Source organism: Meleagris gallopavo, chromosome 2, assembly GCF_000146605.3.
Source record: "Meleagris gallopavo isolate NT-WF06-2002-E0010 breed Aviagen turkey brand Nicholas breeding stock chromosome 2, Turkey_5.1, whole genome shotgun sequence".
Taxonomy (NCBI): domain Eukaryota; kingdom Metazoa; phylum Chordata; class Aves; order Galliformes; family Phasianidae; genus Meleagris; species Meleagris gallopavo.
Window position 1 is genome coordinate 64,093,313 of NC_015012.2, and position 27,823 is coordinate 64,121,135.

The 27,823-nt window shown below is 44.8% G+C and overlaps 1 protein-coding gene across 6 annotated transcripts; it reads left to right on the forward strand.

Annotated features, from left to right (window-relative positions):
* TRAF3IP2 (TRAF3 interacting protein 2) lies at positions 1 to 26,332 on the forward strand. 6 transcript variants are annotated; one of them, XM_019613061.2, is made up of 12 exons: positions 7 to 124; positions 3,083 to 3,139; positions 7,642 to 7,728; positions 7,954 to 8,673; positions 11,729 to 11,918; positions 14,513 to 14,688; positions 15,910 to 15,998; positions 17,700 to 17,768; positions 20,562 to 20,678; positions 21,853 to 21,927; positions 23,598 to 23,711; positions 25,727 to 26,332. In XM_019613061.2, exons 3-12 carry the CDS (start codon positions 7,713 to 7,715, stop codon positions 25,871 to 25,873), a joined length of 1,713 nt encoding a protein of 570 aa, XP_019468606.1. In that variant the 5' UTR covers positions 7 to 124; positions 3,083 to 3,139; positions 7,642 to 7,712; the 3' UTR covers positions 25,874 to 26,332. The 6 variants fall into 6 exon arrangements, with proteins under 6 accessions (XP_019468605.1, XP_010705797.1, XP_019468608.1 ...); XM_019613060.2 differs by lacking the exon at positions 3,083 to 3,139 and having other exon boundaries at positions 1 to 124; XM_019613062.2 differs by lacking the exons at positions 7 to 124; positions 3,083 to 3,139 and adding an exon at positions 6,854 to 6,942.
* The last annotated feature ends 1,491 nt before the right edge of the window (positions 26,333 to 27,823 follow it).

Here is a 27,823-nt window from a genome sequence, read left to right on the forward strand (position 1 = left end):
GTCGTAAAAGGAGGAAAAAAAAAACGGCCGAGGAGGGAGAGCCGGGTGTACGCAGAGCCCGCAGGATTCGCTCCAGCCCTGTCCCCTTCCCGCTGAGCTCAGGGCGAGCGTCCCTCAGCCTAAGGTAAGGAGTGCTGAAGACGCTGCGCTTCTCGGTCCCTGCCCGCAGTGAGCTGCTGACCCACTTTTGACTCTCGGTGAATGTTTTTTTTCCCCTCAGATTTCTCTCTCCCTCCCTTTTTTTCCCCTTCTCTCTCGTTCTAACGATAGGCTGACTTTCACAGATGGTCACAACATGTTTCAGCCATTTCACTGCAGTCTGGTTTTTTTTTTCGGTTGGGGTTTTTTTTTTTTTTCCTTGATCTGGACTGTTTTGGGGTAAGCGCTGGAAAGGGACACGCCTGGTGTTGAAATGCTGTCCTGCCTATTTGCGTAGCTGCCTGGCAGCGCCTGTAGCCAGGTCCCATCCTGCTCCCTCCCCAGACAGCTGTATGAGCCCAGGGCAGCTTATGCCCTCCTGGCACAGAGCTGGGGGTGGCCGTGGGGACCTGGGCCTCACAATTCCAGGGCAGCTCCCAGCAGTGCCAGACAGGCCCTCAGACCCACTGAGAGCAGGAAAAAAGCAGGTTTCTGGGCTCAGCTTGCTCGGCCCTCCACGGTGTCGGTATGGAAACGGTGGGAGCGAGCCGGTGGCATTGCTTTTTAATTACAGTACAATCAGCTGTGTAAAAATGACTCTAATTTCAAACAGTAGCCGTTTGTTTCAGGACGTGGGTTTTGTGGGGCTGAGCAGTGAGAACCATAGGTTTGGGCTTATTGATCCTCAGCCACCACCGAGAGACCGTAACTGCCCAGTCCTGCACACCCCATGCAGGCTCGAGGCCTGGCCTGGATGCTGCTGTCAACTGTACGCGTGTGTCCATCTTGCCAGCCCCACTGCCTTGTGACAGAAAGCCTGTTGTTCTGTGGGTAGATCCCAGGTGTGCCCCCACAGCCCCCTGCATGCCCAACCACTTACTGTTGGGCACAGCTGTGACCCCGTTGCTGGGCAGGTCCCTGGGAAATGGCCTGAGGCTGTGTCAGGTCAAGGAGATGAAGCAGCATTTAGTACTGCAGTGGGCACAGTGAAGGTGACAGTGTTAGGTCAGGACCCATGCCCACAGGGATACCTGATCCCTCACTGATGACAGTTTTTAAATGCTTGTTTCTCATTAGCAAACCACTTCAGGAATGTTCTCTTCCATTTCAGACAGGCTCTGAGTTTCCCTTTGTTGCCCATGGCCACAGGCTGTGTATGCTGTGAGGGGTATGCGTAGCAGGGTCAGCTGTTGGGCAGCTTCTGCTGACTGTTCTGATGCCTGTGATACCCTCGCACTCTGAGGTCCTGCTGAGTACCAGCTAAAGTGTTTTTGTTTTTTTTATCTTTTTAAGGAAGGAAACAAGTGTGTGCAATTATGTGTGTCAGTCAGTGCCCCTCACCACTAGCAGTGGCTTTTGAAGTTTGGCAGAGGGTACGTGTCTGCGAGATGTACACATTTCTGCACGTTTCACAAAGCAAATGAGTGAGCGTGAGAAAGGCTGTTATCACAGCAGCTGAGGGAGACGTGTCAGGTCCCTGAGTGTTCTCCACACACTCCCACAACCCACGCACCCAGCAGCCCATGCTGCAGAGGGCAGAGTGGTTAGGGGCAAGCACGTCAGCCTTCAAGATGCTAGAGATGTTCCCTTATTAGGAACTAGATGCTCCACCAAAAGTACAAAGCTATAGGAAAATAGGCTTTCATGGTCCCCAAGGAGGTTGGCTCCTCTCAGGGTGGTCTTCCCATGCAACTCCTCTCAGCTGTCCCCAATTTTTGCCTAATGGTTATGTGCTTTTCAGATGTAGTGGGGCTGTAGGATATCCCAATTTAGGGGTTATTTGGTGCCTATGGAAAATTAATGAGCATCAGAAATGGGCAGAAAATAATCTCTGGGAAGCAAACGCATTTTTAAAATGCCTGTATGTAGATGTCTAAGATCATTGCAGCCATTTTCATATTTCGTAAGTACTGGAAAACTAGCAGGGAATTCTATCTATAGTTGAGGTTCCTGCTTGGATGCTTTTTAAGAGTGTTGCACTTTTAGTTTGTTAATTCTTGTTGCCTAGGGTTCCTTTTACTCACATTTCAGAGTGTATACTCAGAGGTGTATTGATGCTAGTGCTGCAAAACAATATTATATTTGCCAGGCAGGGAGTTGTGGAAGCATGTTGTCTTGTTTTCCTGGTGTAGGCAGACTTTTATGCCATGGCTGCAACCATAGTCAGAATGGAACAGAAATGTTGTTTCCATATCACTTTTCTTCTCTCAGAAGTTGTGAAAATAAACCTTACCTGCCCTAGGGAGTTTAAAATCTGGGCTCAGAATGTGACATGTTGCTTTGGTCTTAACTGTGGAAGGTACCCAAGGGAGAGGATAAGCATCCATGATGACAACAGCTCAAATTCTTTGTGGTGAAGTGAAACTACTCAGCTTGGCTATGTTTGTTTAGGTTGTAGACTCAAAACAGCTCCCACATTTGCACTTAGAATGACTTGTGTGGGCAGGGACCTCAAAGCCCACGCAGTCCCACCCCCTGCCATGGACCCCATCCAACCTGGCCTTGAGCACCTCCAGGAATGGGGCACCACAACTTCTCTGGGCAGCCTGTGCCAGTGCCTCACTGCCCTCTGAGTAAAGAAGTCCCTCCTAATGTAAACATAATGCTTGTTCTTCCTGAAAGGATTTGTCTCTGTTTTTGTGAGGAAAGTTGAGTCTGGTATCTCTGTAGAGAAAGCTGTGCTTAACATGATCTGCTTACGCACTTAGACTTATATGACCCCATCTCAGCATTGGTTGCAATCTCGATGATGCGTGTATCCTCATGACAGCTTGCAAGTTCTGCATCCAATTACTCCCATCTTACAGATGGATATTTGCAGCACCAGAGAGCTTGAATGATTCAGACAAAGTACATAGGAATTGTTCGGAAATGAAAAAGTTCCCATCAACCCCCAGCCCTTGTGATCACAACTTTGCCTTAATCTAAATCCATGTTATTTCAGAAATATTATGGTTGGTGAATAAAAGAACCTTCCCTTGCCTGCTGTGCACCAAGAAAGGTGAGGTTTCTTTCTTATCCAAATGTTTTCTTTTTTACTAGTGTATGCAAATAGATCTTTGATCAAAAGATTAGAGATGACTTTCCCCCTCTCTGAAAGTGGCAGGAGTGCAGATACACTGTGTTGCAGATTTCCTCTTCTGTTTATTCACTGACAAAACTTTTCTAATTAGAAGCAGATCGATGGTTAATGTATGCATTGGGATGGTGCATCCTGACAAGCCTGGGGAATAAGTGGGATGCCTGATGGATTTTGCAGCCAGACAAAAGTAAACCTCAGAGATGGGCCTGGACCCAACACTCCCTGGGCAACCCTTGCTTCTTTCAGATGTCTCTTAGAGGAGTTTGGCCCTTGCTTCTAACTTGGGTTGTTCTTAGGTCTGTCCACACTGGCCTTCAGAAGAGTCTGTTCCCTTCCCATTTATGCAGCTGTCCAGAAGTGGTTGTCACCAGCCTCATGCATGTCCCAGAGAAGAGGGATTGGGTGGAACAGCACCAGCAACTCTCCCTCTGAGAAATGGAAGAACTCAGGGTCTGGGAAACCTCACAGGAGGACAGCATTTCTGCCCGCAAACCTGGGTCACTGGTGGGTTGCTGAGCACCCACCCAGGAGGTTTTTTGCTGATTTGGTGCACGCTGAAGAACTGCATGCATGAGGAGAGGAAGGAAGAAAAAGAACATGGATATTTAAGGAGTTACCTTAGCATTTCTGAGAGCAGCCCAGGCTTGGCCACTCTATCCCTTTAGGAAGGGCCTCTTCTTTTTATTACAAGCAGGAATATAAGCAAAAGCTCCAGCTGGTTATCTGTAATCTCCTGCATAGTCATCGGTGCAGGGGGTATATTAAATTCTTGAAGCTTCCTGGCAATATCGTGATCTGACTTGAAGCTGCAGTGTTGTTGGAAATGAGGTCGCGCATGATCTACATTCTTCAGTGCTCTTGGTGCCAGAAAAGGGATCAGGCTACAGGTTTCTTAGGATATTTTAGTATGTTTACTCTAATTCTTCAACACAAGGGGCTTAAGCAAGTTATTTTTCTGTCCACTGCTTGACTGTACTTGCAAGATAAGCCTTACAAAAAAGTCAGAGGAGACCTAATGAAGTTGCAGTGCATGAGGCTACATAAAATACTGGGATAATGGGCTCAGTGTTGGGTCTTTTTCCAGAAACCGAGGATCTTCAGCAGTGCAAAACCAATGTCCTGACGCACTGTTGTTAGAGGAGGAATGTTTCTGAATCATCTCTATCATTTCCAGCAGTGAGGGGATTTCTCCTGGGAATTCCCATCCAAATACTACTACCAGCATTGCTCAAAGCATGCAGCATGTCCCAGGGTTAACTTACCCTTGGGGCTGTCTCTACAGGCAGAACTCTGCTGTTCTGACCTCCCTGAGCCTCCCGTGCCAAGCAGAGCTATTGAGAGAGGAGGAGATCTGTGAAGTCACTGCTCCTTAGTATTGATCTGTCTCTTCTAACACTAAAGGCCCCTCAGTGCCTCCTGTCTCAAGCCCACAGGAGTAGGACTCTGCAGAGGTGTCAAAGCTCAGCCTTTGCTGCTCAGCTGCACTGTGGCAGGAGCTAAGCAAAACAATATTTAAAAAGCTAAAAGCTTTTCCAGGGAAATATATAGCAGGTGGAATCAGGTCTCATTTCTGTCTGACCAAATTATTTTTGCTCAGATATTTGGGGTAGTTTTCATAATGTTCTGCACATGTTACATAGGAAGGAGATAAGGCAGTAATTTAAGTATTACATTGATTTAAGTGATAAAGAGGTATATGTCCTTTTAGAGGGCCAAACTAATAGGAAAAACAAGCTGTTCTGAAGTGAGCCATTTGAAGTGTTTGGTAGCTCAGTAATTGTGGAATATCTTAGGTCTTAATCTCCCTCTTCTGAAAGGAATAGTCAATATACCATATGAAAACTTGAAAATAATTTTGCATTTTTCCTGCCCATGTTGTGCCTTGCATTAGGTTCACATTGTCTGCACATAATCCATTTTGTAGATACCCGTCGTTAATGATGGAACTACAATAAGGCAAAATGCTTGGAAGGTTGTATCCTCCAGAAGAATTCAGTAACTCTTAAATCCTATTTGACACCTGCTGAAGTCAACAAAGAGACCCCTATTTACTTCCCCATGTTTTGGACTGAGTTCTTGGTTTCTCTGTAGAGACTAAACCAACAGCTGTTAGGTATAGTGGATCTGGGTTCAATGTGGTTTCTAGCTTTTTGATCTGACTGTTTCAGAGAACACTGAAGAAATGCCATTGTGTATCAGGCCTTGCAGATTTGTTCCTGAAATGCCATGTTTGGGTGTTTGCGAAGAATTCTACCTGCTGATAGGGTGCTCAGACAACACATGTTGCTCAAGGGAAGCAGCCATGCCCGGGTGCCTGCAGCTGAGCTTGCCCTTTCTGAAGAAGAACCAGCTCATTGGAGCTGCTCGATGAGGGATTAAGAGTGTGCAGTATGATTTGTGCCAGCTGAGCACACGACCCTGCCTTCTGTCAGAGCAGCAGCATGTTTGCTGTGCTGGTGTAGCTAATGGCTGCTCAGAGGGCTTGTCTACATGGGAAAATTTGCCAACATCATTATGCTGCTATAATTATCCCAGGAAAACTCTCCCTGTGGATGTTCTTCTTATAGCGTAGGATGTGTATCTGGAATCTGTGGTAGATCTGCATAGGTGGGTTTTATGTTACACAGAGGAAGAATATTTACATTGCAGCCCAGCAGCAGCAAAGCACAATTTTTATCCTGCTTTCCAGTAAATGTTACACTGAGAGTTTGCTGTGCCAGAGGTACTTTCAGGGGGGAATGCACGTCACTTGATCTGATCAGCACAAACATAAAGCCTTGCTCTTGCCCTGTGGGACTGGGCACGTTTTTTGCTTTTGTAGGATATGGCTGTAGGAGCCAGGGTAAAGGCTGGGACACTGCCTTACACCTCTCTGTGATCCCGTTCAACTGTTTTTAATGCTGTGACTGTCTGAATATGTTCTTCATTTGAACTTTCTGTTCAAGCTACTGTGTGACTGAAGCTGAATCCTTGAATCCCTGAGATCTCCTCAAACGCGCTGTGATTTTGACTTTCCTTACCAGGCTTTTGAGGCAGATTCTCTTGTCAAACACTGTCATTTCCATTGCTTAGACCGTTCTTCAGTAATGCTCCTTCTTGGGATTTTGGCTTTTTCCATGTGGTAGAAGGAAAACAGCTGGGGTAATGAGTCCCAGACTTGTTTCTCTGTACCCCATGTCAGAGGATAGCATCTGGTGGGAGCAAGTTAATCTCACCCCAATACCAGAGGATGAAGATGGCTGCAGAAATCAGCATGTTGATATCAAACGTGCTGATTTATTTCTGTGCCAAAGTCTGGGAATGAAGGGTTTGGGTACGGGAAGCAAAACAGCTGCATCAGCACATTGCTCTGCTGTGCTTTGGCCTTGGTTGCCTCCAGCTCAGGGTGAAGGACCAAGGGTGTTTTCCACTTCCTGCTTGAGTTCAGTGACCATCTGCTTGAGCTTCTTCCCTCTTGATAGCCTGTGGCATACAGCTACGGAAATTGATAGTGAATGAATGTTGTACCTTAAGCTTCTGCTGGTTTACCTGTGAACTTCAAGAGTGTCACAAAGTCCTTTCTGAGCATCCCAGCAGACTGGGTAGGACAGAGAACACTGAAGAGAAATGAAACCCTGCTTGTGTTTTCCGAAGGTTTTTTAGGTCCAGCAGTGTTCTGTTTCAACATAAATGGGATGCTGTGTGTAAGCCTGCAGTAAGGCTTGTACTTCTCGTTCCAGTGGGTGAGTACAACAAGAGCACATCACTCACCTGTCATTGCTGCTGTCATTCTGAGCGAAGGTGGAGTAGAGGCATCTGTCATTAGGGACTGTTAGGCTGGGCCAAACTTACTGGCAGTATCCCCAAAGGGAAGGGAGGATTTTGATGTCTGGAGCCCAAAGTAATTCTGAAGAATGGGAAAAAAATAATCCAAACAATAACCAGAGTCTCTAAATTGTCTTATAATTCTCAATAATTTGAAATAATAACCATGTTATAATAGAATGGATTAACTGGTTTGATAAAATAAATAGCAATGCTTGGAAGCCAGCTGTAGATTTGAAATTGCTCAGCTAGGTGTGCAGTGAAATTCAGATTCAAGGGATCGGTACAAAGCTATTATTAGAAGGTCTGAAGTAAAATATGGCACGTGATTGAATTCCTTGGAATATGCTTGAGCCAAATCTCCATACTTACACAGCCTTCTCTTTTTTCAGGTGCAGAAATTACCTATAAGAGACAGTTCATGTGCTTCTTTTTCCCATTGTCTCAGCAGGAACAGTAAGATTCAGAAATCCCATAAAAGTGTCTGTTTTACAAAATGTAATTTCCAGAAATCTAACCAGTATTTCTTTTCCAGTCTCTGAGATAGAGTTATTTTGGGATTATTGCCTTTATGAAGCTGTACCGTGTTCACAAGAGTACTTTCTCTTGTTTTCCAGTCTGCTGGAAAATTCTGACCTTGCAGCACGGCAGTTGACTCCCATTTCTTGTGTGGCTACAAAACTGGGAAATGGCCTCCGTGTCAGGTTAGTCCAAATTATAACACTGTGCTACCTGCACTCCAGCTAACCCTCTGCTTTACTCCTTTGCCAAAAATTTCTACCCATTCTTCTAAGAAAAACTTAATGTGAATACAAAGAATGCATACTGCTCTTCAGTATTCCAACTGACAAGTCATTGAGCAGTGACTGATAATAGGCATTTGTCTTTCTGGAGGTCAATCTGTAGTGTTTCTTCTCTGTTTTTTTCAGGCACTTTTGTGAGCCGAAGCATACCGGTGGAAGTGGATGAATCCATGTTGTTTTCCCCATTTCCTGAACCTGCCCTGGAAGAGGCTTCACAGCCTTCTGTAGAGAATGTGGAGGATGAGGAGTGCCAGAGACCACGTGCCAATCCAGCACATCTCTGCAAAGCACTGGCACATCACCAGCTGGCCATGGAGCCGGACAGCAGGCCGTGGTCGGAATGTACCAATCCCGATGAATGTGGGCGTTTCTGTTCCCCCGGTGAATCAATACTGGAAGTAGTTCATTCCAAGATGCATCTTTTAACTATGGACAAATCAGGCATGCAGCCAGGACCACTGCTTTCAGCTGATACCAACTCCAGTAAGTCAGAGCAGAACTTGCATGATGCTCCTGAGGACTCATTGGAGGAGAACAACAAAGGGAGTTCATGGCCACAGCAGCCTTCAGGAAACAAACTCCCAGCAGAGCTGGCAACTGAGGACACGGGTTACAACTCCCAGTCCCAAGACATCATGGGTGTCAGGCACCTGGAGCTCCCCTTGCCACTTGTGTCCATGGTGAACCCCCAGGACCTCCCAGGACCACTGATCTCCAGAGAGTTTTTTGGACCTGAGCCTCAGCAGCATCCCAGGTGCCAGCATTTGCCCCATCCCAACCCCTCTGCGCAAGCCTATGGCTTCTGTGGGTACAACTATCTGGCAGAGCAGCACCTGCATGGCCCATGTAAGTAGCACCGCTCACCCTGAAGGAGGTTTTCTGGGGGCACTGCAGCCATCATTCACTGAGCTGGCATATTCCTACTGTATTTCCTTTGCAGCATGCAATTATTAACATGTGTAAAAAATGATTTGCAGTCCATTTCATATTTCCAGGTTTTAGGGTTATTCAGCCAGATTGTCTGATGCAAAACCTCTGAGCCAGATAGAAAATTAAAGAGCTCGCAGTTACTCATCAAATAAAGGCTAATGATTTTGCCTAGAAACTAGCCGTTGTCAGTCATGCTGAGCACACACAGCCTTCTGCCTGCTGTTATTTCATATTCTAGTCATTTTCTTCCTCCTTGCATCAGTCATTCTGCAACCTCCTCTATTGACTTAATTCCTGTTGTTTCCCTGGATTTCCTTGCTCCAGCTTGGATCCCCGAGGTTGAGATTTCCTGCCAGAATCGGGATGGGTAGTTACCCTTGATCTCTTTAAACAGTATCTACCAGCTCTATGACCAAACTAATGCGTGTGTTTTATTTCTGTATGAAAAGAGCGTGACATTCATCAACCTCATTTTTTCTGCTGTCAGCTGAAATGAAAGCCCATTACTTAAAATGGACCCCGCTCAGCTGCTGGTGATTGTATCACTGAGCACTGATGTGACTCAGTCGATATGGGTGTTTTGGCTCTTGGAGGCTACGACGCAGTTTACAGCCTGCTATTAATTAGTATTCCTTTTCGGTCTCTGAGATTTTTATCTGTTATGAAGTGAGCTTTGAACATCCAACAGCAATATCATTGTTTTCATACAATTTATATTACATTAGGCTTGGGAGACCTCAACCAGTTTGGGTCTCGCTTTGTAATAAAAAGCTGTAGGCCTGTGGCAGATAACCCTTCTTTCTTAACCTTCTGTTGACTCCGCAGCATTTATATTACATCTGTTTAAAGAGTTTTCTCATTCCAGTAATGCACTATAATTAGGTACACGAGAGTTGGAGTATCAGAGCTGCAGTTTTCACGTCTGGTCTCGGCACTTTGCAGAGGGGAAGGGGCTACAGACGGACTTTTATCAGCAGCTACAGCTGAACATTTGCAGAACAGCCTCTGTTTTTCTGCCTGTACCTTCTAACTTCTCTTTAGCTTTGAGCAGAAGAAGAGCTGGTTGCACAATACCTCTCACTATTTACCTCCTCCACATGTGGGCATCGTGAGAAACAGGACATTTACTGAATGAGGTCATTTGTTTCAAAGCAGGAGCTCTGAAGGGCTTTCTTTAGAAAAATCACTGGTGTTTCAACCATATCCAGAGGGCAAAAAGAATAAAATAAACTCAGATGGCTGGAGCAGATTTGGTCAGGACCAAGAAGCTGGCAACTGCACGCCTGTTTCTCACTTGCCTGGTACGGCATAAATCACCTCCTGACAGCTCCTTGTGTTGCAGATAATTGCTGGGCAGGGACAGCCCACAACAAAGCCGCACAGTTTGTGTGTTGCAACACGCCTCTCCCAGGCTGTGTCAATAGCATGGATTGTGCCTGTAGGCTCTGAACTGGTTCTGGACACCTGCTACTGGGGATACAGCAGCAAAACTACCTCTGAAGGCAAAGAAATCCTCACAGTAATGCTGTGTAACTGGGGACCATTTGTTCGGTTATTCGTATATGAAAGCTGTGTGTGTGTGCGGGCACGCATGCCTGACTGTGCTGTGCCTCTGAACAGCAGTGCTGGCAGCCATTAAAACACTTCAGTGTCAAACATGTCCAAAGGGCACTGGTGAATCTTGCACCAACCTAAAACCCCGCAAACCACACTGAAACTCCATGAGCCCTGCCAGCTTTCCTAGAACTGCTCAGGAGGAACCTTTGAGTAGATCCTGCTTTCGTTTTTTGTTCTTCCAGCCTCTTTCACCCCGTCCTGTTAGAATATAAAGAAAGGGACAGGAAAATCTAAAAGAATCCAACAAATAAGATGTTGCCGACTCACAATTTTGTCAGAAATCTCTTTGTAATTGGGTGGTTGGTTAGTTGGTTTTAAGGTGCTGGCTTCTCGAGCTGTGTGGTTTCATTAAAGCTTTGTTTTCTTTTTTCCTCTTCATTTTTTAAAAAATTAGTCCTCGTGGCTGCTAGGAAAAGGGAAGCATGACACCAAAATAGCTAAGGGGATTAAAAAAAAAAAAACAATCTAAAGGGGAAAAAAATAGCGTTTGAGCATTGCAGCTTTCAGAGCCAGCTCATAACACCATAATCATGCAGTGCTAATAAGCCCTGCCAGGCTGGACTTTGATCTGCGCACAGCAGCTTGAAAGTGTGCAGAGCTGCTGCCTAATGAAAACTGCAAGCAGAAAGACTGAAAAAAGTAGTTTTCCCCATTTGGGAAACAAACAGCTTACATTGCTTTCTCTTTCAATTTATGCCAACAGTTCCACTGGATGCTAGTTATTAAACAGCATTACGTGTACGTGGCCAGCAACAGTGAGATTTTTCAGAATTACTTGAGCAAAATTGTTACTTTGGGTTTCCCTGCAGCCTCCTGGATGGCAACCGGACCAGCAGCAGGACCTTAAAAGGTCAGCGAGGCAGAACATTCATAACATAAGTGGAATAACAAACTGAGAGATTATTTTTTCTCTTTTCATTTACAATAATCACAGTCTGTTTAGCCTTACTGTTACAAACTGATTTGTTCCAGGATTTTGCATCTGCTTCCATGAGAGTGTTCGGATGATTCATTTTCTCAAGTCATTGCCAGAGAGAAATTAAAAAAAAAAAAACACCAAAACCACTGAGCCATTTTAAGTGCAGGGACGAAGCAGCCCTCAGTGTTTAACTGTTGGTTGTCCCAACAGCACAACCCGCAGCCGAGACCTGAACCGTGTCAGATGGGGCAACTTCAGACTGTAAGTTACCCCTTAGTCTTCCTTCTTTCAGTCTGAGATTCCTACAATGCCTCCAACCTGCTCCGTTTCCCTAGAAATGAAGGAGGATGTGCCTGGAAAGGACTAAACACAAACTGAAGCAAAAATGTGTCGGCTGAAATGATAGTTGCTGCCTTTATTTTCTCACCTTCCCAGATGGCAGAGCTCCTCACCAGAATTTTGCACATACATCGCAACCTCTCCCTCCTGTTCCTGGACCCTGCATGAGAGTTATCCGCCCAGCCCAGCAAGTCATCCCCAATTACTCCAACCTTCGTGCTCCCAAGGGCACCGCCGAGCGACCTCCCCAGAGGCTGTGCTCCTCCCCTGGTCCTCCTCGATTCCCGTGAGTACGCCTTGGGGGCTGTGTGCATTCGAAGCTCTCTAATCTGATTCTGTGGGCTTTTAATTCTGAAGCCTTGTAACTTTAGCATGCCAGGGCTGAGGGGTACATGCGAGATGCTGTGTAGTTGCCTTTATTTGCTCCTTTACACACAGCAGGGGCCTGACCTTACCCTGAAGGACTTCAAAGGCAGTTACCTGATATGTTATCACAGCGCACCCAGAAACACGCGCGCTAAGGGAAGATAAATGCTTGAAGGTTAAGAGATGAGGTGCTGAAAATGTTTCAGTTGAAACTTTAGAGCTCTCCTGCTCGAAAGCAAAGGTCAGTTTGGAGGCTCGCTGCAGACTTCAGCTCTATGGTGCGCCAGCCTGGGAGCCTCAGTCACTGGCTGTCAGCAGTTTCCTTCTTATCGCTTCTGTAGCGTAGAGAAAAATGGAGAAAATCTTGTCTGACACTGATATATCTCTCCATTGCATTTTGCAGAATTTTCCATGATTTCTCATGTAGTAATAAAACGCATCATATCTAGCACTTTTCAGCTGGGACTTTTTGACTATTTTTCAACTATTAATTTCCCATGCTTCTAGTCTCCCTCCCATTTTATGTGCACCATTAACAAGCATTACCTATGAAGGGTTTTCTCTAAATTCAGCTGCTGAAGTAAAACTGATGTTGGCACATCTGAAAGCAGACCATTTTTATTTAAATGCCAAAGTACATTAAACTTACAGGCATCCATGTTTGGAAATCTTAGAACGATAGAATCATTAAGGTTAAAAAAGACTTCTAAGGTCATCTAGTCCAACCACCACTTGTACCTTTTTCTTGAACATCTCCAGGGACAGTGACTCTACCACCTCCCTGGGCAGCCTGTGCCATTGCCTCACCGCTCTTTTTGAGAAGAAATTGTTCCTAATATCCAACCTGAACCTCCCCTGGTGCAACCTAAGACCATTACCTCTTATCCTTTCACTATTACCTGGGAAAAGAGGCTGAACCCCTACCCTGCCACAACTTTCTTTCAGACAGTTGTAAAGAGTAAATGTCCACATACACGGTATTGTCTCAAAGAAAAGTGAGAGAACAGGAAAAACTAAACAAGACAGACAGTTGAAATACTGCACTGCTCTGGCCTGTGAAAAGCAGGGGGCTGCAGCAACAGCAAAGATAATTGCTATAAAGCTGTTTGAATGAAAACATAGCAACTCTGAGGTACAGCAGATATCCTTTGCATTAGTGAAATTTATAATCAGACTCTTAGTTTTTGGCATATTTGTTAGGTAAGGAGAAGTTTGGGGAGGATCTGGAAATTAGCCACAGGGTAGTTTTTGTGGCTTATGATGAGGTATGTGTTGCTTTTCTTGGTGCTTCTGTGAAAAGAAATCCAGAATACCTGGGGCCTATCCTGTGGCTGTGTTGCTGGTGTTTGCATGCTGGTTCCAGGAACAGCAGTTATGTGATGGTAATATTTGCCTATAGAGCATTTTGTAACAGAAAACATCTGTACCAAAATGAATAAACCAGATCTTAATGTGACAACAGAAAACATGCTGTGACCAGACTGTCATCATTCATTTAAGGAAGGCAAGGAAATAAAAGAGAGTGGGCTTGATTGACTAAATATCACTGCTCTGTGGGGAAAAGCCCTCAGAGAAACCTAACACTCATCCAACAGATGCAGTCCAGGAGATTCAAACTACACCTCATGTAAAAATAGGCATGAATTCTCCTTTCTGTTGACTCAACCTGTGAACCCAAAGCATAGTGATACAAGAACTGCTAAGCTTCCTAAAATCATTTTCTTTCTGTGTATTTGTTCAAGTAGAGCAGATATCAGGCAAGATTGCTATGGTTCCAGAACACAAATTCCCAGCACGAGAAACCTTTGTTGGGCCTGCTGTTGCTGGTCAAGAAGTTGAACTTTTTACCTTTAGCAAAACTTTTGAGTTTTGTCTAAAACTGGAACAACTCCTTGCTGTACCACAGCTGGAGCTGGAGTGCCATGTGTGTCTATTTTCCTGCTCTTTGTGCCATACCTCCTGTGCAGCACAGGACATTCAGATAGCAGCTGTGCTATAAGCAGCTGAGTTGCCCTTCAGACAATGGGAAGAGCGTTTCCACGTGCCGTTCTGCTCCAGTACATGTGTAACATCCGCAGAACAGCATTATTTCTAGCTCAGAAATACTCTTTGCTTCTGTTAGTTGCAAGCTGAGCAGTACTAAACTATGAGGTAAATTTATTCCTGTGAATAGTGTTGCTTCTGCATGTCACAGAGCTATCTAGATCAATCTATGCCATGACGGGGGCAGTAGGCCGTGGGCCCCCTAACCCCAAAAATGGAAAGGGAAAAAGGGAAGGGTAGGGAGATGGGAGCTGGGCTCAAAAGAAAAACAGCAGCAATGAACTGTGTCTCGTGGTAGACTGTCACCAAGGTATTGAGGGCTCAGATAAAAAAAATGCTATAATAAAACTAAGTAGAAGTGCCAAGCATGTTTCCAAGAACTTTACTGAGCTAATACACAAAGTTCTTAGTGTGTTAAAAAAATAATCCTGAAAAGAAGTAATTTATGTCCTTGCTTGCTTTTCTTTGCAGAAACCAGTTGTACAACCAGGTACCTAATGGCCAGCTGCCCCAAAAGGCATGTGGCCCAGATGAAGCATGTTGTTGTCCATCTGACAATTTTCCATCTCCAGCTGCTGTCCCAAGGCCTCTCAGTAACCCTGCAGCCAAGGGAACTCTGAGAACCAGCAATTTGCCGGAAGAGTTGCGTAAGTGGTTAGCAAACTTGTTCTGTGTGAGATCTTACAGAGCAGCCTGACAACTTTAGGTGGGAAAGCTCAGGGGGTTGAGGTGGGGGTAACAACATTAAGACACAAAGACAGTGAGAGAAGAAAATACTGGATGTCATCACATCCGTAGGGTGTGAGTGTTTATGTCTGGTGGAATGGAATTATTCCCTTGAATCCTGAAAACTTAATTGTCATTAATTGCTTGTTATTTTGTTTACAAAAAATAAATACTGTTTAGATTATTCTCATGACTTCTTGCTAAACAGAATGTCCCTTTGAGGCAGGAGGCACTGAAGCTTACAGTAAAAGATTAATAACAAACAAAGCCCCAGGGATGAAGTGTTTCTGCCTGTCCAAAACCAGACAAAAATTTCAAGTCTTGACCTCAGTTTCTCCCTGACCTGGTTAGAGGAGAGGCCTTTGGGTCAGAAGCCCACAGCAGGGTCCGCACAAGCTCCTGCTGAGGTGCCTTCCCTGCCTCCAGCTCCCCAAACCCTTCCGCTCTCCAACTCAGAAGAGCTGGCTTCCTTCTTAATGCTGTGCTGGATGACCAGTGGGATATACCATAACTAACATCCCCTCATAGCTCTCCAGAGACCTCTGTTTTTCCTTTATTCATCTTCTTTTTTCTCAGTAAGCTATGCAAAAAGCCCCTTTCAAAGACCCACATTGCATCTTTCTGGCCTGAAGGAGTGAGTTGTGATACAAGTTTCCAGTTGTGTGTAAGTTCCAGTTTATCAGTCAGAGTCCTCAGGTAAAGGCATTACTCGATAAAATGGCACCATTAGCCGGCTGGTGTACCTCGACCAGAGAGTACATGGCTCTTGAATTAGTAAGAAAACTCCTTCACTGTTGGCAACGGTAGTTGAAGACATTGGTATCCTCGGCTTTCTGGCCTGTCCTACACAGGAGATGATTGATGCTGCTGTGAGGAGAGGCTGGGCAACATGTGGGAGGGCTCATCCAGCTCTCAGCTGTAGGTCGCAGCTGGATAGCACGAGCTGTGAGATAGAGCTCAACTTCATGAACGTGAAAGAGTTGGGGAAAAAAATGCTCGGTTTGTACATTCGTTTTGTAAATAATCTGCAAACACACATGTAGGCAGAACCCACAGCACAGTGGGAAAGGAAGGCTGTGAAAGTCTCACTCTTTGTATGGTGTATTTTAATGTGTTGCATGTTCATATGGACTCTCTCTTAGGCAAGGTCTTTATAACCTATTCCGTGGACACAGCGGTGGAGGTCATGAAATTTGTGAACTTCCTGCTTGTAAATGGATTTCAAACTGCTGTAAGTATACCTTCCAGAGAAAATGACACTCAACCAGGGAAGAAAAGAGGCATTTTTTAAAAAAGCAGAGGGCACGCATGTTCCATTTAAATGCTCTTCTGTTTATCATTGCATTTTGTAGATTAAGGAGGCCGCAAATGGAAGGAGCTGGCCTGGGTTTTAAAAGTTGTAACTTAATGATTTGCCATTTCATTTGCTCTTGTTTTAACTGAATTCTATACTTGAAATGTCTTTTAATAATGACCCTAGAAAATTCCATTTAGTGACACCAGATGGGCAATAATAGGAGGTTTTTTTGTGAGCTATTTCATTAACATTGTCTCATATTTGATCTGAAATACCAATATTGAAAAAGGTCAGTTTTCACGTTCATCCCATCCTAGTGTCTTTTCTGAGATGCTATTACATCGTTGGTTCTTCGGATGTGAATACCTTTCCTCTGAAAACAGATCTAAAATTGGTGTATTTCACATGGCTGAATGAAACAGTCCATTTCGTGGTTTCTTTGCTGTATTATACTTTTAAAAGTGATTCCAAAATCACTGGCCTGAAAAGATCTGTGTCCTACTGTCTGATCCCATAAACGGTCCAGATTTTCATTTGACCTCTCGTGAGTTTGCTTCTTCATAACTACCCCCTCAAAGGAGAGATCCCGTAGAGACTCTCGTATTCGGCATTCATCAAAATGTTGATTCATATTTTCCTATTTCAAGCGCATATGCTATCTGACCCCTCAACCTTCACTCTGGCTTCAATTCAGGAAAGCGTTTAAGCAAGTGGCTATCATTAAACTGAATGAAACTCAGTGGGGGTTTTGCCCGTGCTTATTTATTTTTGTGAATCAAAGAATTTTTCCGGAAACTGAAATTGTATTTCTCTCCAGCAGTTTTGTACTATAGCCAGAAAGCTCTGGGCATCATGGAGGTATGAGGCAGAAGGCTCATTAATAGCACCCCTATTGGACAGGCAGATCTTGGTGCATGCTACAGAAAAATAAATACAGCAAAATGGCCCCAAAGCCAGGAAACAAATATGTTGGGAAGAAAAACCAACCCTTGAAGTGGAACATAATTCTTCTGTCACAAGCTTGGAGAAGTTAATAATTACTCCATTGGTCACGGTCATTGACTTCCAGTTTCTGGGCTGAGTGTTCAGGGAAGAGAACAGTGATGGTCATATTCAGTGCTAGGAAGTCCTCCATCTCTCTGCTCAGTCTAAAGCCTGGATTCCTGCATTCAGTGTCAGTGTCCTGGCTGACCTCCCTCCACACATTCTGAAAATGTAGTGCAGTATGAAGTTAAGACTTGACAGTATATATCCTTGCAGCTAGAAAGCAGTGGAGCTTTGCAACTATGCAGATAAGAGAAGGTGGGCAGCTGTCCACTTTCATGAGGTATTTATAGAGAGAAAAAAAAAATCTAGTTCATACATTTTCAGTATCTAATGTGTACCAACAGAGGTTATTGCTTGTTCCAATATGCAAAAGTGTTGAGAGTGTGGAGGCTTGCACGGTTCTGGACTGCAGGGAAAAGAGGAGATATTATACATGCATGTGCGTGTGTGCATTTGTATGCATGTAGGAAAGTAGGCATGCCTGTTGGAAACTAGGGGAAGAAACAGGCACCTGGGAACTTTTTCAGTGCCACCAAATGGGGAGGAAAAGCAAAAGAATGCTTACCACAGACTTTCATTCTCTTTCAGATCGATATATTTGAGGACACAGTACGAGGTATTGACATCATAAAGTGGATGGAACGCTACCTAGGTGATGTATGTAACAGCAATTCAACCTTGTTCACAGCTGAGGTGATCTGAGGAAATGGTTGAATTATTGTAATAGTAGCAGGAGCTGAATTAAAATGCAAAATCCCACTCTGCCCTTCCTTGCTCTTACTGAAATGATGGAGGCCTGTGATTGAGGGCATAGGCAGATCTCACTCACTTCTGCTTCTTATGGTCCCAAAGCTTTTTCTTTAAGAAATTAAGTGCTAATCCTGGCATTCCTATCAAATTCCAGTGCTGGCTGTTACACTTAGCCTGAAGCTGCTATTGGATAAATTGTTCCTCTATCTCATTTTTAAATACTGTATTTCGCCTGTGCATGGTTAAAAATGTTTCTGTATTTCATCCCAGGCTGCACAGTTTGGCTAATGTTCATGCCGCTTCTCACCTGTAGTTTCTGTTATCTAAAACATGAGAGGGTTCTTCTGAATCAACCATCTTATATGTAAACTGGAAATTGGTATTCTGTTAGTCAAATGATAGGTTTGCTCTCATCATTTCGTGTCAGTCTAAGCAATAAAATTTACATTGCTGCCAGCACAGTCCCTCACAGCAGCTTTGGCAGTTCAAAGGTGCAGCAAGTACACATCTCCTTAAGGATCAAGCCAGGTAGGCCCACTCCACCAGCACAGCTGAATCTCACAGAATCACAGAATGGACAGGGTTGGAAGGACTTCAAGGATCATGAGTCTCCAACCCCCCTGCCACATGCAGGGCCACCAATCTTCACATTTAATACCACACCAGGTTGTCCAAGGCCCCATCCATTCTGGCCTTGAACACCTACAGGGACAGGGCATCCACAACCTCTCTGGGCAGCCTGTTCTAGTACCTCACCACTCTCTCTGTAAAGAATTTCCCCCTGACATCCAGCCTGAATTTCCTCTCCCTCAACTTAAAACCATTTCCCCTTGTCCTGCAGTTATCAACCCTTTCAAAAAGTTGATTCCCCCTTCTGTCTGTAGGCTCCCTTTAAGTATTGAAAGGCTGCAGTGAGGTCACCCTGCAGCCTTCTTTTCTCCAGGCTGAACACGCCCAGCTCCCTCAGCCAGTTTTCACAGGGGAGGTGCTCCAGTCCCCTGATCATCTTTGTGGCTCTCCTCTGGACCCCCTCCAACAGTTCCCTGTCTGTCCTTGTACCGGGGGCTCCAGACCTGGACACAGTACTGCAGAAACACAAAAAAGCTGGATACAAATCACTTGTTTTGTGACTTGATGTCACAACATGTGCGGCTTCCTTTGGTTCATCCATTGCTGGGAAGCCACCAGGCCTCTAACTCACTCCAGGCAGTTCTCCATGGCCTGAGAACAAGATGACAAAGTGCTAGGTTCTTAGCAGCCCACCTCTGTTTCTCTTCAGGAGTTCCAGCAGAACATCTTAGCTCAAATACATTACCATGCAGGCATGGTGCCTACTGCGTGCACAGCCAGCCTGGGGCCTCCGCTGTGGCAGTGCAGCCATGCATTTTGGGACCATTGCCAGGACAGATTAGGCATGAACTCACCATGTATAATTGAGGTATTGAAACTAGACACCACAGTGAATTTGGTTTTGCCAAGAACATCGTTAGCACTTAAAAAACAAACTGGCAGAACTCCCATGGGACTCCTGCACAGTCAGTAGGAGAAACTGGGATGCACAGAGAGCAATTGCCCCTGCCATGTATGGTTCCTCCTCCTCTGGCTGCCTCCCTTCCTCTCCCTCCCCCCCCCCCAAGAGATGTCTGTTTTCCTGCTCTGACTGCAGAGGCAGTTTCCAGCTTCTAAACCTTCACACACACAAGCAAGGAAGGATTGTTAGGGCACAAGCGAGGGGTGTGTGCACCCGGGAATGTCTCTGCAAACCCTCAACATCTGTAAGTGCTTACATGCATGTCAGGCAGAAGCAAAAGTAATTCTGGAGCACGTTAAGTCAGTATGAGGGATAATGGCTCGTTACTGTTTTTGACCCTGTGGTGGGGCAAATTCCCTTGATATTGCACAGAAGGAAAGAGTTAATTAGGTGCCAGGCTGACTGGGAGCCACATACTTGGAAGCCTTACAAAGCCTGATGTGGCTGGGATAAAAGACAGACCCTAGGTAAACAAAAGTAGGAGGCTTTCATCTGCTGAACCTCTTCACTGGCCCACCATTAGGGAGGAGAGAGATTTCCCAGATAGGAAGGACAGCCCCTCAGTGGAAACTTGAGATCAGTGAGGGTCTGGGACTGAACAGGTCACAGCATAGGCGAGGAGCACTGCTTTCGGCTCACAGCATGGAGGGATGGTGCTGCCAGGTACCCCTAAGCCTGTGCAGGCCACAGCCCAGTTCTGCACACCTCACCACTGAGGGACAGGCAAGAAGACTTCCTGTTACTGAAGACCCCAGGTGCAGTTTCCACGGACAGCCACCTTCAGTGTCTTTATGTACAGAAAGCCATGGTTAAAAAGATGCACTTTTACATGAGCTGTTGGAAAACATTAGAAGATAACTTTTCTGTGTATGTACATACACACTCTGCGCTGATAAAAAGTAGCTTTTTATTAAAGGATTCCAACTGGAAGCTGGAAGCTGCTAATATATCTCCTGCCATTTGGTTTTTCTATATTATGCGGTCTCAAGAAATAAAGAGGAGAACGAGTGTCTGAGTTCTCCTGCATTTCCTGCCAGAATGAATGAGACCCTCTCACGTTCGCCAAGAACATAAAGATCACTTAAAACACAAACTGGCAGATTTCCGATCTGCCTCCACCAAACACACTGCATTTCCCAATTTCATAAAAGTGCTTTTCTCCTTAACAGAAGACGGTGATGATAATCATAGCAATCAGTCCAAAATACAAACAGGATGTGGAAGGGGCTGAGTCCCAGCTGGACAGGGATGAACACGGCTTACATACTAAATACATCCACAGGATGGTAAGCAAGGACATGCATTTGCTGCTTTACAAAGACTCCCTCTCTTCTTCTGAAAAGACAAATCTGTCTCCAAATGGCAGGTTCTTTGCTTTGTTTTCACTAATCCCCATAGTTAAACACCCCCCTTTGGAATTCATTAATCCTCCCTCTCATCAGCTCCGTATGCTCATTAACATCTGCTAAGAGGTTCAAGAAAGAAAAATCCTATTAAACACGCACATCTCATTCTTCCATATTCTTTTTTGTTCCATGTTTTTTTCTTCCTTCGCCTTCTCGAACCCACACTGCCCTGCCATACAGCCCTGGGCACAATCTTATCTAATGCTGCCTGGGCCTTCCCCCCTGTGAACCAGTCCCTATCACTTCATATCACTTCAGCCATTCTGTAACTGGGGTCTTCTCTGGGGCAGTACTAACACTGGCTGAAACATAGGATTGCGAGGCAAAGAAAGGTCAGAGCTGCAAAGGGAGGGCCCTGGTGACACAGGTAGCAGGAGATTGCTGCAGGACATGGGACCTATCATCTCAGCAGTCTGCAGTGGGATAGAGAGCTCAGAATTGTGTACAGAGCCACAGAATTAATCTTTTCTCCTTGGGTCTGCAGGACCCTCCTTTCTCACTCCAGGTCCATCTCCCAGTTTAATCCTGCAGTCCAGCATCTCAGAAACTAGCACCAACAGATGAATTCACAGCAGAACTGTGCTCTTCTCACTGCTCCTGGGAGTCTGTGCCTCATTCTGCCAGAGTCCTGGGGATATAGGGACAGGCCAAGCCCCAGCTCAGACAGGGAACTGGGACACAGGGGACAGGCTGGGGCCTAGCTTGAACACAGACAGTGAACGGGTGCCTTAAGCTAAGCTTTATTGGTTCTAGAGGGATTTCATGGGACTGAAACTGCAGCTTAAACCACAATTATTTCATACCGCAGAAGTAAGTGCTCAAATGTTGACAGATCTTTCCTGTATTCTTTCCTTTCCTGTATCCTGTAGTAAAGAAGAATCAGATTAAGTGGCCAAAAAAAACCTGATACCCAGAGTCCACCAGCATTAGATCAGATCACTTAAGAGCAGTTTAAGTAAGCAACGAATGTTTTTATGCATAGGATTCAGCTGCATGCAAAGGCAGTGCAACACAACCTTCATCACAATAAATCTGGCAATTTGTTCTGTTGTAGATGCAGATTGAGTTCATACAACAAGGGAGCATGAACTTCAGATTCATCCCTGTGCTTTTCCCAAATGCCAAAAAGGTAACATACATGCATATATATATATTTGTCAGATCATTAGACACATGTTATTTTGATCTCAGTGCACCAGAAGAAACCTTAAAAACAAAAAAACTTCTTTTCTTGGTTCTTAATATCCCACTAGTAATATTCCAGCTGTATTTTATATGAGAAGTTTACAGTTTTATGTTCACACAAATAAAAGCATTTCATCCGCAATATAAATCAGTACATAAAATGTATTTCTGATGATGAATGTGTAACTAAAACTCAAATTGTCTTGAGCATTGAAAGAATTTCAATGGAGAGAGACCATCTATCCAGCAAGCATGCTTTTTGTATTAACCCTTTTATAATTTTGTCCAGATGTAATGCTGATGAGTGGGATGGGGGGAGATTTATGACTGATGTGAAGTGAGGATCTGGAAAAGGGTGGGTTGAGAATATAAAAATAAAGAGGATCATAAATATTAAAGTGCTAGGGCATTGCTTGAACTTTGATGGGCCTATCAAAGGCAAACAATATGTTTTTTTAGGACTTGCAATTTCGTTGGCCATTTTACTGATACATTTGAGAGGAAGAAGTTCATAAGGCAGTAGGTTCCCTTATCCTTCTTCCTCATGCTGAGAGAACCTGCTGGATTTTTACAGGGCCAGAAAAGCTAAATGGCTTCAGTTATCGTTGAGAAATGGCATTCTTCCTCAGACTTGTAATGGATATTCTTGCTCACTTTTCATCACTAAATACTGTGTGCACTGTTGGGTAGCTGTCACGTTACCCTTAGGTACAGCTGCGTTTTGGAGGAGGGAATTGAGATTCTCTTTAATCATTTGGGTTCCATTTCAGGATATTTGGGTGCCCAGAGTTTGTATCCTAACATTTCTACAATATTATCATTGAGTGAGTGTAGGGTTGTGAAATCCCACAGCACTGTGGATTTCAGTGTAATATAAGCTCCTAGAGTTTGTGAGATTCTTTGTAATGAGCGTTATTCCACTTCCTTCACAAACATTGCTGGTCTGTTACTTGCATTAACTGTGCAAAGCTCAGCGATGGGACAGGTGGGAACTGAGCAGACCAAAGGCAGTGACTGGTTTGGTATTTTCGGTCAGCCTGGGGGCAAAGGGCAGGGCTGCTCCTGGCCTCAACGGCTCCTGGAGTGCCTGCTGTGTGAGCAGACCCTGCAGCCCGCAGCAACTTGGCAGAGTAACATTGGGGCCACAGAGACATTTGGCACACAGGGTGCTAGAGCCTTCTTTGGGCCTCAAGGCAGACACAAGAACAATAAACTTAGTTAGTTTTGGTTGAACTTTATGTGTGAAAAAACTATTTAGCATATAGCAGCAGCTCTCAGATAGTGAACAAGGAATTTCCAGGGCTGGTTGATTCAGCTGCTGCTATCAAAGCAGCAGTTCCCAGGCAGCCTTCCTGCCTATCACTCCACAGTCCACAATCACCCTTCAGCTTTTCCAGGGCTGCCTGTCTCAGCTGAATTATGTAGAGCAGCATGAGGTAGTGGGTACAGCAGCCCTGAGGGCTTGGACACACTGCAGTGACGCAGGTAGCCAGAGGTTAGGTACCAATGTTTGTAAAACCTGCACCTTTCCAGGGGTGAAAAATGCCATATATATATAGAATCTGATGATTCATTTTGTCTTTTTTGCCCTCCCCTTTTCTCTTTGTTTTCAAGTACCGTTGTAGCTGGCAGTGGGAAAGAGCAGGGAAGCAGTTTGGGAGGTTTCATTTGGGGACGTGGATACTAGCTGAGTTAATCTCATCTGAAGTACATCATAAAGCACTGATGGTATGTGAAAGCTAGCCGACCTCCAACGGGAAAGGATCTGTGTGAGCCAAAGAATGTTCATCAGGAAATTGAATAATGAGGGGAAAAAACGTGACACACAGTTAAGGTGGAACTGGCATTTCCAGCTTCCCGTCACACACTGATAGAGGAAACCTGGGTCTTGCTGGTTCGAGGCCTGCATCAAGCCAACCAACACAAATGTCCCTTCCTGGTTTTCTCAGCAGTGCCTGTTGCACTCAGCTTCGAGTGTCCCAGGACGACTGCTGCTGGCAGAGCTGTGAGCAGAGCTGCTCTGAGGCATGGCTCAAAGCAGGCTCCACAGCACAGCCCTGAATGGACGACCCTACCCTTGGCACTGACACACTCTATCCTGTTCCTATTACACTGATCCATAAAGTTATCAAACACTCTTTCTGCAGTACTCAGAATTTCCTCTCTGCTAACAGATACAGATCTGAATTTAAAGCAAGGCAGTAACCATTTTCCCATTACTCTCTGATCTGGTACAACAGCTGCTGTCACGTGCTGAGGGAAGAGCCACAGCTTGACAGAATCCCCTTCTAATTTTCTCCACTCTTTCTGGACGCAAATAACACACCTCCCCTGCACACCTCCTACATGTTAGAATTACTGCCTGCGTTGATGAGTGCCAGTGCTTATTGCACCAACTCCACTATGGAGGACACTCAATGCAATTGGCTGCAGGACTAGATCTGGCAGACAGCCTGCAGCCCATCTCTGGGCATAGAGTGCCTCTGTTGTTATATCCCCACTTGCCAGCTTCTTACTTACCATCCATTTCTCACACTAATTTCCATCTTTCCAAGCTTAACTAATGATTTCCCATGTGGACTTACATCACGTGCTTTGCTGAAGTCCAGATGGACTGAGTCTACTGCATTTCCTTCCTCCAAAAAAGGTAGTTTCTCATCAAAGACAGATAGAGGTCTCATTCAGTAAACCTGTGCTGCATTTTATCACAGCTTGGGAACATGCTGCCCTGCTAAATAGTGGGTCCCGAGAGCAAGTGCTAGATGCCTTCACTGCTAGTTGCTTACCTTGGAATCACAGAACGATAGAATCCTTAGAATTGGAAGGGACCTTTAAAGGTTATCTGGTCCAACTCTCCTGCAGTGAACCAGCCTTACCTGCTTGTTCACTCTGGCTTCACGCTGGTGCCTCCAGCAAGGGCTCTCCTAAAAGAAATGTTTATCACCACAGTGGGCATGAGCTGGTTTTGGTAGCCTTTGATCCTCTTTTAATTAGGGATAAGAATACAGCCCTCCTCACCTCCGCATCCACACATTTGTGTGGAAACCTCCCAGGCTATGAAGACATAGGAACATGGAGGCTGAGCTTGCCATTCTCCCTCAGCCCACCACCACAGTGTAGGGCCATGGTGGTTCCAGCTCCATGATGCCAACAGGCACTGGCCAGCCCATGTGACATGCTGGGAGTGGGGAGGTTGGCCTGCTCATGTGGAGGTGTGCTAGCCCCCCTTCACACTCAGCACTGGACTCAGGAGGTGGCCAGAGGACACACAGCTTGGCAAAGCAGCACAAGGGGACAGCACTCAAGAAAACCACTGGGATGAGAAGAGCTTCCTTGTGGATTCTTAGGGTTGAACACATAGTGTGGGTCCCTCGGCAGCTAAGAGAGAAACATGGGCTGCAGCCTGGTAGGGGCACCTAAATGTGCCCTTCTCTCTTCAGTGTTTATTTTCAGAAGCCCTTTGAAGCCTGTCATTGAGATCAGAATCCCTTTGAAATATGATGAAATCAGCCAACGTGATGGCAGTAAGGAAAGAGAGACAGGCAAGCTGTGAGATCGTACAGAGTTCATTTATTTAGGAACCCAAATACAATTCTGAAGCCAAATTAAAATTTCTTGTTGTTACAGAAAGTGTCTAGAACAGACAGAATGAAATCTTGCTTGGCAGAGTCTAATGGAATCTGCAAAATTCTGGTACAGTTTCAGGAGGGCTTATGGGATTTCACTTTTTTCTTGTTTTTCAGGAGCACGTGCCTACCTGGTTGCAGAACACTCACATTTATACCTGGCCAAAGAACAAGAAGAACATCCTCCTGCGGCTACTGAGAGAGGAGGAATATGTTGCTCCTCCAATAGGACCTTTACCAACACTCCAGGTTGTGCCACTATGAACATAATCTCTTAAAGTGCACGAGAAGCAGTTGTTAAAGGGTTGCTTTTGGCAGGGAGCCAGCACTCTTCCAGATGGCTCTTTCTGATGACAGAAGACACTGCTTCTGCTTAAGGAATTGGTTATCTTGGGTAGCTCAGGCTCAGCTTGTTCTCCACCACGTTAAACATCTATTTCTGAAACTGATGGGGCAGAACTCTTTTCTCCTAGGTTTTTAAAAAAGCTGCAAATGGAATGAATGCCCAACTTATCTTAACATCTGTTTTTAACAAATCCCTTTATTAGTCGATACAGCAAACAAATACCAGAAATAATGTTGCAATAAATGTAAAATAAAAATTACATCCGCCTTTTTGCTCAGGTATTCTTTATAGATATCCCTGCCTTGTACAGCATTATCAGATAGTTAATTTGTACATGCACTATTAAACATATTTGCCTTTTGTAAGGCTATTTTATACGTTGCGTCAACTTTTTACTGTTGCTGGGAACGACAAGGAATGGTAACTGTTGAGTAATGCAAGTTTTACTTAGACTGTCTTGCACAGAGACACAATGTTCAATTAGAGGACACTTGGATCTGAAGCCTCTGGAATTCCATTTCCTCAGAGCACAGTCCCTAACACCTTCAGTATGTTACAGCAACAGTCCACAAAAGGACAGCTAAATGTATTACTGCGTGTGCAGTCAGTACCATGGAATGCTGAAGTACTTTTATAGTGGGCCTTTAGCTTCATTATTGCTCTTCATCCCTTATTTGAAACAGAGCATGTCAAAGAACAATTGCCATTTGGAAACCAGCAGTTGTTAAGAGAAATAACATTGACTCCTACAACTTGTATGCAGTACAGAACAATAAAATAATCAAAGATGTTGGAGAGCCGTGGGGTGCTGGCAACGGAGAAGGCTCAGCAACTTCACATCTGCTAAAGTCTGAGTGTGTTTTTGCAGAGAACATAAGCACTACTTTGGTGAGGATTCTTTTCTTAACTGCTTTAACCTTGCTGAGATAACAGTGGACCCTGTTGGCTTGAAATCCTGCAGCCGTTATTGTTAGAGTAGGCATACAAGAACCTCCTGCTCTGGTGCAGAGCACTCCATGCCTGTGCAATACAGGCTCTTTCCAAGATCCTCTTCCACTTTATTGTTTGTTACAGAGTGACCCAAATACAGCTTCATGACAAAGTAAATGTGTTTAGTTCTCTGAAAAGTAAATTAACCAGAAGCTGATACTCCTGTTATATTGCCCAAAATATTTAATTAGCTTTCCATGAAGATCGTGCTAGTGTGGTATGTCAATACAGGATGTGCTTCATGGTGCTCATGAGGAACAATTACAGCACTACGTTGCAGATACCCTCATGGATTTTCCTTTTGCATAAAGAGTTACAGCTGCCTAAGAGAACTAGGTGAAGGGTGGATCCAGTCTAGTCAGATCTTATAATTTTCATTGTGGTATTTGCTGTGCTTCTCCCCAGTTTCTAGAGAGAAATCCCATAGCCCAGCAACTGAAAGAGGCTCATACCCAGCATGCTGGCAGTTTCCTGACAAGGCGCAATAAACTTCTATTATGCAGCAGCACTTCCTGCTATCTACACATGGGAGAGTGGGGAGGGGGTGTCCCATTTTTTCCATACGATAAAATGAAAAGCTAAGTTTCCAATTAAGAAAATAACTTTCTAAAACTATGACAGAAATCCTTCTTAAAAGGTCAACAAAGTGAATACAGAGGGAGGGGGAAGAGGGGGGACTTGGTTACCTAAACATTGGCATTTAGGGTCACTCAGAGTGCTGCACAACTTTAAGCTCAGATTCCAAGTGCTGTTCTAGAAAATGCAACTTTCTTGAAGTGCTGCTGCTTATCTGCCACTCCTGTATGGCTGTCTCAGGTACTTTAACATATCTAAAGTATTTTAACACTGAAAAATAATTCTGGGACTCAAAACATACA